General features: G+C 34.4%; 2 protein-coding genes across 2 annotated transcripts; one reads left to right on the forward strand and one right to left on the reverse strand.

Annotated features, from left to right (window-relative positions):
- The first annotated feature begins 1,129 nt into the window (after positions 1–1,129).
- Positions 1,130–6,895, forward strand: LOC100182356. Its single transcript, XM_002128722.4, has 9 exons — positions 1,130–1,573; positions 1,890–2,026; positions 2,426–2,634; positions 3,440–3,864; positions 4,092–4,144; positions 4,531–4,647; positions 5,074–5,180; positions 5,430–5,539; positions 6,099–6,895. The coding sequence occupies exons 1-9, from the start codon at positions 1,184–1,186 to the stop codon at positions 6,528–6,530; spliced, it is 1,980 nt and encodes a 659-aa protein (XP_002128758.1). The 5' UTR covers positions 1,130–1,183; the 3' UTR covers positions 6,531–6,895.
- A 457-nt stretch (positions 6,896–7,352) lies between these two features.
- Positions 7,353–10,479, reverse strand: LOC100181591 (ficolin-1-like). Its single transcript, XM_009859592.2, has 6 exons — positions 10,184–10,479; positions 8,634–8,782; positions 8,444–8,540; positions 8,156–8,252; positions 8,034–8,098; positions 7,353–7,842 (listed from the first exon to the last, which is right to left on the reverse strand). The coding sequence occupies exons 1-6, from the start codon at positions 10,455–10,457 to the stop codon at positions 7,604–7,606; spliced, it is 921 nt and encodes a 306-aa protein (XP_009857894.1). The 5' UTR covers positions 10,458–10,479; the 3' UTR covers positions 7,353–7,603.
- Positions 10,480–11,948: the final 1,469 nt, after the last annotated feature.

Genomic DNA, 11,948 nt, shown 5'->3' on the forward strand with positions numbered 1-11,948 from the left:
TTTAGCCTTTCTATAACTTGAGATATTAAATTTCAAAGAGAAGTAGTTTCTTTCCTTCAGCGGGGGGAGTCGACTTCACTAGGTGCAGCGTCTATGAATAATACGTTAAAAGTAGGTGTTGCGAAAGTATTAATAAAGTGAAAACTAGTGGCGGTATTACCCCAATTTTTTAATATGTTCTGCATGTTGCTATACATTAACGTGTGTCAAAATTTTGTTAATTTTTATTAACGATTTTTGTATTTTATCGCGGGTCAACTTTGACGGCCCACATAACCAAAAGTACTTTGATTATTTAATATATTTTTTGATACGTAATTGAAGTGTCGCTTCTTCTTTCCAACGACACCAAGATTGCTGCTGCAGGTGTACCATAACCCGGGATATTTAATAATATATGATATATTTACTAATATATGATTTTTTATGGGGAAATACCGTTACGGTCTAATGATTTTCTTTTTTCTTTTTTTAGTTTCTCGTTTTTTCTATAGGCAAGGGGGGAGGATTCCTCACTAGCACCCCAATATTTAATGATCATTTTTGAAAATGTTAAATTAATAACAGTACTGTACTATTCAAAAACACATTGACCCAGACGATGGCCTTTACGATACCCAAATGTAATTGTTGATAATTTCCTCTCGATTTCGCATTATCTTATTTCGCTTTTTCTCCCGTAGCCGGGAGTTCCCCATCATCGGATACTAAATAAGAAAAAACACAATGACGTCACTGGAAGATATTTAGTCATTGCTCGACGAAGAACTAAGCTAGGGTTAGTTGCTGCTTGGAATTACCGGTTTATCAGGTTTAGTGCAGGGTTGTGCCGTGGTTTCGCTGCGTCAAGGTTAAAACATAGAATTCACTTAGACTATTTTTATATTTACGAACTAAAACAGGACAGAGTTTTTAGTTAAACTGGATAAATATAAATAAATGTTGTTGCCGTGTGCCGTCAAGTGTATTATAATTATGAAAGAGATCTTTAGACAACTGTTTGACTTGTGAACTTAAAGAACCAAATGTTAAAGATTCTTTAAAATTACTGGGGAAAAATAACCATAAAGATATCCTTTACTCTACATATATACATATATATATATACATATATAATTGATATGTTGTTTGATTGTTTCATTGTTGACCAGCTTTAGTATTTTCTCTGTTGTTTTAAATAAAAATGGCAGACTCAGGCGTTGGGAGCCAGCATTCTTCAACATTTCCCAGCCCGTACCACAGCGTTGGTAAACACAGAGAGGATTATTTCTCATTACCACCTAGTACAAACATTCATATGTTGAATACAAGCTCCAGCTTTATGAATGGCAGACCTAATTCAGAAGAGAAATACAAACAGCAGTTTACCAGCAAAGGATTTAGTCATGAAGATTTTTATTCTGATGAAAAAGGCAATTTCCCATCGTATTCATACAAACAGGATAAACATGATTTCGGTATTCCCTCATCTGTCTCTTCGTACCGCTCTGCTGAGCCAAGTAGTGGTGACGTTGGCTTTCAGCACGATGTGCTTCTTATTTATGATCCGGACACAGACTACTATCAAGCTGAGGTAAGGTTTTTTATTAACATGTTATTTGTTTTAAATTGGTGCAGGGGCAAAGAGGTTTGCTCTCTAGCCCAGAATTATGGTCTTCGAGGATGGAAACTGCTACCATTGTCGTTGTGGGCATGTGTCCTTGGGGAATACACCTAATAGCAATTGATCCAGTGGTCACTATTGGGTTCTCAAAATTGACAGCCATACACCAAAAAGTATAATGTCCTCTGTTTTAATAATTAGGGTAACATGTAATTTCCTGTCCATGTAAAATTACAATATTTGTAAAGGTAAAAGTCATATATAAAATAAAGACTATGTTTTCTAGGAGTTAAGAAAAGCAATCGAACCTCAACAATTGCGAATATTTGATTTTGCGAAAGATTGTCCTTCTGGAGGGGCTCAGAGTACGTTTCTGGAAAGTGCATTCAAGACGTGCAAATATACCTGTATTGTTGTTACCAGGTATGAATATGAACATCACAATTTGTTTGTTTTCTGACAGCTCAGTAGTATACTGGTTAGACAACTTACATTGTAATCAATGTATGCTAGGTTGAAAGCTTAAAACTCCTATCATTGTGGACCTGAGTGTTATTAGCATTTAGCCGGTGATCACTTTTGTACTATGGATTTTAATATATTGTAATTTGGGGTAAGGTGAATAGCACGTAAAACCCCATTTCTCTTGTGTTTAACAATTAACAACACTCTTAGATTTGTGGGGAGACGGTTATACAATTCTCTTAATAGTCTTTGTTTACTACCAAATGGCACGATAAAATAAAAACATGAACCATCTTACCCCAACCTACTTTATTACTTTCTGTTTATACAAACAAATAACTGTGATTGACAATGCAGGAGCTTCATTTCAAACTTTTGGTTGAAGTTCAAGACAGATATGGCGATTCAGGATATGTTGCAGAACCAGCACAAGCGATACAGCGTGGTTGTTGTGGTGATGGACCTCATGTTAAAGTCACATGACCTCCCACTTGATTTACAAACACTTACGCCAATATTTCAGTCAAGTAGATTCTTTCAGAATAAAATTTCGAAAGCATTTCAAGGTATTTACTACAGTAACTGTGTTTTATGGGTTAAATTAAATCTAATAAGATTATTTAATAAACAGTATATATATTTGGCCTAAATGTCATCATCAGTCTCTTCTTCAAATGGAATCTACCCCACTAACAAAGGTGTTTTGTTGAATATACACCAATTACTAGTTGACATATATGTATCTTTGTGGGTGACTGATTTTTTTGATCTTTTAAAAGTTTGACTAAAAATTTAGACAAATAATAAGGGACCGCCAGGTTTGAATAATTACCATGAAATAGCTTGCCTAAAGACACACACACACACACATGGCCACAATGGCAACAGTTTATCAATAAGTGGCTTTCAATAATATATAAACTGTTGGTGCCAGGCATATGACATTTGTTCTGTAAATAGCTTTTTGACTCTTTGTTGTGTTCCAATGTTTCTACAATCAATATACAAGTCGTGAATGTACAACATACTGGTGTCAATAATATGTTTATTTGTAATTGATGTTTTATATTATATAACTAGTACATAACATACCATGTGTTAGTTAAAGCAACGTATACTATTATACTAAGTAGTGTGTGCGTGGTGTTTGCATTTACATGCACTGTTGTTTTAAACTCGTGGTATCTGCATGACTCAGTAAAAACATGCGGTGACGTAACTTATTTCTGGTTGCATCCTTCTCAACTTAATATTACTTCCCTGATTAGTGGATGTTTTGAATATAATAAAACCATGCCATGTCATGCCTGCTTTCGATTCAAGGAAGCAATGCATTAGGTTGTATAAACTGATTGTATTTCCTGTTTCCAGGCATGCCTTTTCCCGTTCCAAATTCTGGAAATTTCTCCAACTCATTCAAGTCAGTAAGCATGCAAGATCCAACTGTCCACGCTGTTGTAGAAACCCACAAGCCACAAAACTTTGACAGTCTAACAAGCTGGGGAACACTAAACCCGCAACGCAAAGAAAGGTTAAAGTCATACTCACCAATAAGAAACACTTCATCTGACCCAGAAATGAAACGATATTTATCTCATAATGACCCTCGCGTTAACCTTTGCCGGCCCCAACTAAGTGACAATCCGGAGCATTATCTAAGCACGATAATTCTCCCATCTAACCCACCCCCCTACTCACCCTCATTCACCATGGATTATAATCACCCTAGAAGAACACCTTCCCCACAAAGGGAGGCCAATCACCAAGCAACTGAGCCATCAGGGGGATATATTCAGGTAATTTAATTTTTTAAGCATAATAAAAAAATGGTGTTACTAGTATTATTTATCTGTCTCAAGTGATTTAATTTAAAAGCATAATAAAAATTTTAATAAAAATAAAAGCAAAATAAAAATTATATTTTAGTAACACTAGTATTATTTTTATTTCGAGTTATTAAATTTTTAAAGCATAATAAAAAAAATGGGTGGCACTAATATTATTTATTTATATTTCATTGTAGCAAGTGTTGAACAAACAGCCACAATCATCTGAACAACCAATCTCTGCATTCAGGTATGTAGAATTAATAAAATGTTAAAATGTTTAAAATTCAATACTTGGTTTATAAATGAATAAATGTAACTTATTGACCTCGCATGAACCGACATTAATACTTGTCATACTACCGGTGTAACTTTTAGTGGGCGATTGTTTTCGGTTTATCTTTTGTTTCAATAACAATTTGGCCCTGGAGTGACCACTGAATATGAGCAATTTTCGTTTGGTGATTGACTTGCCGGGGGACACATTTGCCTACAACAGTGTCAGAGCCTCCAACATTTATCCTCTCACAGTGCGAGCATACATTGCCAGTACCCAACCTCCAAGGCGCGGCCCCTGGCATATCACGTTAATTACTACAATTATTTGTTACTTGAAACCTGAATATATAAATTTAGTTCCCAGTTGCGAGGTTCACGGACGCCCCGGGAGCATTGTGACACTCCGCCATCTTCAGTGGATAATGGTGCATCATCTCCAACAGAATATCATCGAATGGTCAGCATCACAAGAAAGTAATTGTGTTTTAATATGTTGTATTTAACTTAGCATAAGCTGTTTGATATGAGGTGTATAGAACAAGGGGTACTAGGTGTATAAAACAAAACACCTGTGTTATGGCGACTGCCGTTGCCCGCCATGTGAGGGTGAATGTATTACATTTATGTGTTCATTCATTGGTTTTATTTATCTATTCAATTATGATGCAACTGTTTCCATTGTATACCTGGGAAACCTAATTTTTGACGTAAGTTTATGTTGCATATTGTTGACATGGGAATTTAACTTAGGCTGCATAAGTGGGAAATTTTATATAGACCAAGTTGGAGTTTCCGTTCTTAGCATATATGGCTCGTAACACTAATCCTTGGCTGTCACATCACGAGCATTGTGCAAGTTTTACGAATCACGTCATTCATCACGCTTTGCTTTGTCCGCAGTTCTAATGGAGCTCGTCAACCGACTGAAGTTGATGATGCAGTATGTTGCGACAGAGCAACGTATCTCGACGCTGCTCAACATGCGTCACTTCCCAACGCCTCGTGCTGTGAGAATACATTTAGTAATCCTTAGTTCCTGAAGCTTGTGTGGGCTGATTGTGTTGTTATATTACTTCCTGTTGTTTGAGTATGGGGCAACTGTTTACATGGAAATTCCAAACTACCTTTATTCTATGAAAAATTGTTTTGTATAAATTAAATTTAAAATATTGTTTGTAATTTTTATTTTTTTTTAAAACAAGTGATGCTTTTAGTAGAAAGTGTGAAAATTCTTTTCCAACTTCACTAATTTACAGCTTCATTCACAAGCAATGCTATGAACACAATTCAAATCTCACAAACAAGTGAAGAAAGATTTTCTCCAATAGTTATACCACCAGCTGAAAATAGTCCCCTAAGAGTGTCTGTGAGTAACAAAATGTCATTTTATTTATAGAATTACTTTCGAAGTGTTGGACTTCCATGTTATTTTTATACTGGGAATATTTAGTTTGATTTTTACATACGTCAAATAAGAAAAATAGATGAATTTATGTCATTTTAAATGGGGAATGAAATGTAACTTGCTTTATCCTAGCGTGGCTGGAAAATGACAGTCGGTATCACATGGGTTTAACACCACATACCAGCTTAAGAGTTACCATGTATGTTACTTTGTGGGTATTTATTTTTTCATTATTTTATGTATGGCTGATAATTTAGACAACCCATTAGTGACCACTGCGTTGGTGCAATTGCCGTTAAGTGTCTTGCCCAAAGACACATACGCCAACAATGGTAGCAGCAACGAGCCTTGAACCCATTACCTCTGGGTAAGAGGCAGGCGCACTAACCACTTTGCCACGGCGCCGATATATTCATTTAGCATGGGATGTTTTTATATAATTATACATTATAGCATATATTATAACATTATGAATTATGCTTTATAGCATGTACTGGTTACTAAACTTTTTTTTTTCCAGCACTTCGAATTCAGTGAGCGACAAGTGACAAGCAATACGCCACCAACTTGTAATAATATAACCCCCAGCATTGGTGAAGTGGAAATATCTGAAAGAGAATTGTCTAATTTCAACATACCACCTGTACATGCAACACAAACACCATTTGTTAAATATTCCAATGAAACAACAAGCCTGTCAATCAAAAACAATCCCCCAACAGGCCCGTTTTCTGTACCAAATTCATCTATAACACGACATGCTTCCCTAAATGCAAAGGCAACTTCGAAATCTAAAAGAAATGGTTGCCTGACCCCTCCAATTTCCACACAAAGTGCTGAAATACAAAGTAATTCTGACTCAGACAATTCCACGCATGGCAGCAACAGCAGTCCGTCAGGCTCCTTTAGAATTTCACTTTCAAGACTAACCAGAAAGTTTCGCAAACACTGAACTAATTTATATTTAAACGTGTGCAATTACCTTTTATTGACTTTAATAAGTTATTGTTTTGGAACTTATAAATAAAGTGCTTTATTCAAAGATATAAATGCTTGTTCTACTTCTTGTGAAAATGAATTTAGGCAATGTTTTATATTCTTTGTTAGAAAAACTCTAACGAATTACCACGATTATAAATGCTCCGACGACCAAATTTGAATATATATATCAAAGTCTTTTCTTGCTGACAGTTTTTTTACAAATATTTTATAAACGCTGAGATTATTTTTATACATTGCAAACAATTTAAGTCCATTGAGGTATTTTATGCCCACCGTGAATATTTTAAATCTCCCTTAATAAATAAAAGCATTTAGGTTGTTTGTAACGAGGTATCTATGTTAAAAACATAAAGGATGGTGCAGTTACAAATAAGAACCACGGTAATTGAGACTGGGATGTGACATGGTAAAAAAAGATTTAAAAAAAATTAAACGTTAACTTGATCACTTTCTTATCTCATCCAATGTTTTGTTCATATTTGTACTTGTGTTTTGTTCATGTTTTGGGTGTTTCAAGTGATATTTTGTAATATAACTTATTGTCTCTTTTATATTCAGTATAATAACTTATCATCTCTATGTTTAATATTAACGTATTAACTTGCTGAGGGACATCGTATATTTTGCGTGCCCTTTCATTAAGTTTTTGCTCTCTTACTCTTCCACAAGTCGGCCGTAACCTCTCCTTGTCGTTCGTGCAACATACAACGAAAATAAATAAAATGTTCTGACAAAGTTTCAGGCATGCCTTGTTACTCAAATGATTTCATACGGTTGGTTTATTTAAACTATATGAGCTTGAGTTCACTGAATATATATTTAGGGATATAAATGAATGACATGTGACCGGGCAAAGACAGTAATTATAACACGGGTGCTTTGTTTCACACACCTCGTGTCGCTTACAAGTTACCAAATTGGGAAACTTTGTGGGTGATTGTTATTTTTAGAGTTTTTTTTATGTAATGCTAAAATCGTTGGAGCAATATACAAGATGACGTGCTTCATGAAGTGCACTGATCGTCACTTTCTTCGTAACTTCATCTCCGAAATCTTTAAAGAGTAATGGTAGCCTCGCCACGGACGCCAGTTCACACCATTCGCATACGAATCGTGTTGTCCGCTCAGGTAGAGGCCGTTTAAGTTAGCGGAATGACAAGCGGTGTACCACCACCCGCCCTTGTAGCTCTCTGCGCAACTTCCTGGACGGCTGTCCTGGTCACGGTCCTTAGTCGAAAAATTTCCTGATATCATGGCCGAACCTAACAATATAAGTCTTCAGTAGGCTTAAACATAAGAAACGTCACAAACATACAAGTTTTCAATCACACATAATCGTATATAAGACCTGACTGAAACAAAATTAATTTTACCACTTCGTGTATAACTGCGGAATGGTTACTTAATTATAATATATAAGTATGAGAGAAACTATCTAATTGTTTTGTCTCACCTGCATTACCACTGTAACCGGATACAGCAAGTGCATACAGAGGCGCCCCCGACACAACGAAGTTGCTAAAACGAAAATATTGTTGATTATCTTTTGTTTAAAATTATTTTCGGATAAAATACCTGTACACTGCATGAGTTTTATTGCCGTCAAAGTCTTCCAAATCGACTCTCATCTCGTATTCATTATTGGCAGTTAAATTGTGGATTACATCCAAGCCTGCATACGATCAAAAGTAGGTCAATATTGTTTTATATGAGGCTTCTATTCTGAATGAACGTATGAAATTTATTTCGTCTTTTCGGTCACGACAACGAAGAACAAGAGAGTTGATAAATGCGATAGGACGGGTAGTAACGGTAAAACAACAGTTGTTAAAACACGCTTATTAAAAAAAATAAAATTCTTACCAAGCCAAAATTCGCCTTCCAAGTTCCCGAAACCGGAAACATAATTGTTCCAATCCCTAAAAAAGTTTTCTGAGCCGTCTTTGCGTCTTTGAAATACCTTTACAACAAGATTTATTTAAATACAAGAGCAAAAATCAAATGTAATTTTAATATACTATAAGAGCAAAAGTTTAATGTAGTTTCAACATACCACCCAACCACCACCATCAGTTACTAAATCGCAATAAACTTGAACGCCAACTTGTGAACCAGGATTAGGGTATATGGTGTGAACTCCGCCTTTCGACCAGTTCGGTTTTCTTGTTGAGACATCTTGGCACGAGCGTGGCATCAGCAATTCTAAGAGTTGAATGAATGTAACTTGGTTTGTACTTGCGTGATAGTCAACGGCAATCGCTAACACAGATGTTCTGCTTCATGCACCTCATAACCGAATATGGATCACCACGTTTATAGTACAATGGGGGAAGATGGGACACTTAAGCACATATTTTTAAAATCAAAATAAATTGCGGTTTTTAGGTAATACCAGAAATTGGTACTATCATTCCTTTATTAATTGACAACAATTCGCACACAAAGTGAAATATTACACATTCGAAAAAACACAGCATAAGATGGGACAGTTTAAAATCATTGTTAATTTTGAAAAGTAAGTCTATTTATTATTATGAATACACGTTAATAACACGAAATAATACTGTACGCTTTGAAAATCAGGTTTAAACATTCTTTCCCCTTGCCCTACTACAGTTTAACATGTTACCTACATTATATTAACTGTATAACAATTGGTATGGTTTGAACGACGATGGGTAATGTTCGAACATCAGTTGATAAATATTGTATCCTACAAATGTAAATAAACTTGAAATAACAAATAATTGATATTAACTATTGAAAAAGTTTACATTTTTGTCACAAATTGGGTATTACTACACTGTTTTTCGTACAAGCTACTTCTTATAAATTATTTTCACGTGCAAATGACTGAATTTCGAATATATTTTTAAAATATTATCTTTTTATTGTATCAGTATCTTATAGTTGAATACCCCTGAGGTATAAAATAATAAATTAAAAGCAAATCTTTAAAAGTTTGGCAATGAAAACATACAAAACTGCAATGTGGGGGAAGATGGGACAACAAATTGAAATATATTTACATTATCAATATTCTGCAACTTGTAGTTAACCTGCCGAATTTAATTAACCGACTGTGCTAGTTTCTTTGCCATGTAAACTTTATACATATAACTTAAAATCGATATTTTTTGTTTCTTTTTATTTTAAATTAAAATCATATTTACCGTGCCTATTTTCTCTATGCGTATATATCTTTCAAGGTTGTTTAATGAAGCTATAAAAATAGTTTAATCGTTCACACTTGGAAACTACAAAATTTCATCGGCTTTAGTATTATTATTTTTGCCACATTTAAAATAAGCACCTTACTATTTCGCAGTTTTTTACCTGTTTAAAGTATACTGTTTCTATTCTTCATATTTTTTTAATATTTTAAAACAGTAATCGTCAGCTATGACGCCCGTTTTGTAAAGTCGTGGTATTACTGTCGAATAATTCGGTAATATTATTATTCTGATTATTATTAAATATAGGGTCCGTTAAATGAAATTAAAATAAAAATACTCATCTGACAAAGTGTCCCATCTTTTCCCATCCTATTATATGTAACATTTCGGTGGGTGTTAAGCGAATTTCAGATACAACGTAGCTTACGTTTCATGTTGTTTACTTCTTCACGAAGTTGACCAACTTCGCTTTCTTCGCCACAGCCCGTACATGGTTGGCCTTCGTCGCCTTTTTGCCCCTTTGGGCCTACAGGTCCAGCAGGACCTTTTTTACCCGGTGGGCCAGCCTGCACAGCAGCACCCTCAGTAGTTTGAACTCCAAGGACGTGTCCACATTCCATACGACAAGATTCAAGAGTTACTTGGCTATTTACCAAACATACAACACCAAGAATGAACACAGACGATAGTAATCGAATCATAACCGTACGTTTTGGTTGTACGCAGCCTAAGGAGGAAGAAAATAATATACATAAATCAAATATGGTAGAAAATTGACCCACTTTGTGCTATAAACTTTTAAACACAACTTTTATATATGTTTTCCTGTTTCTAAAGTAAACAATTAAACTACAGAAAAAAATCACTTAATACATTGCAGTGACGATTATCTACCGTAACTACAGTAAAATTTCAACTGAATTTCGCTGAAGACTCGAGAGCTTATTATACTTATACCGACACGGACTTGCTCGAGCCTTGTCTGAGATTATTGATATAATTATAAACATTCCTTAAAGCCGGATGTTGACAGCGCAGAGTAATTCGTTTTGTTTCAGGACAACAACTTTGATCGATTATGGAAAGTTTTACCAAAACAACGATCCAATCACGCTTTGACAAAAGTAAATATGTGACGTAATTTTGCTTTATCAAAACAACTTTGATCGATTACAGAAAGTTTTTAATATAGTAGGGTGGGGAAAGATGGGACACTTTGTAAGGCGTGACTTTTGTTTAATTTTCTTTTTACGGAGCCCCATTTAATGATAATCAGGAAAATAAGGTTACAGAATTATTATTCGACAGTATATTATCCCGACTTTATAAAACGCCCGTCAAAGCTGATTACTGTTTTTAAATATTAAAAAAAATATGTAAAATAGAAACAGTATACTTTCAACAGGTAAAAAATGCATAGTAAAGCCGAGAAAAAAAATCATAGTAAAGCCGAGATTCTTTTTAATTTGCGTGTGCGAACCAAACAAACTAATTTCATAGCTTCATAAAACAACCTTGAATATTTCGTACAGTTTGATTTTGTCTCATAAAACTAGTTTTGTAAAAAGTTTTGTAAAAAAACACTAAGATATAAGCATAGGGAAAATAGTCAGGGGTCAATATGACTTTTTTAAAGATAAAAACAACAAAAAAATATCGGTTTAACGTTATGTATATGAAGTTTACATGGCAAAGAAACTAGCACAGTCGGTTAATTAAATTCAGTAGGTTAACTACAAGTTGCAGAATACTGCTAATGTAAATATATTTCAATTTAGAGTCCCATCTTCTCCCACATTGTAGTTTTGTATGTTTTCATTGTCAAACTTTGAAAGGTTTGCTTTTAATTTAGTAATTTATACCTCAGGGGTTATTCAACTATAAGATACTGATATAATAAAAAGATAATATTTTGAAAATATATTCGAAATTTGGTCATTTGCACTAGGTGATAAATTATAAGAAGGGGCTTGTGCCAAAATTAGAGTAGTAATACCCAATTTGTAGCAAAAATAAAAACCTTTCCAATAGTTATAATCAATTTTCTGTTATTACAAGTTCATAATATACATTTGTAGGATACAATATTTATCCATTGATGTTCGAAAATTACCCATTGGCGTTCAAACAATATCAATTGTTATGCAATAATATAATGTATAGGTAACATGTAAAAACTATATCAGTAGGGC

This window comes from Ciona intestinalis, chromosome 3 (assembly GCF_000224145.3).
Source record: "Ciona intestinalis chromosome 3, KH, whole genome shotgun sequence".
In the NCBI taxonomy this organism is placed as follows: Eukaryota; Metazoa; Chordata; class Ascidiacea; order Phlebobranchia; family Cionidae; genus Ciona; species Ciona intestinalis.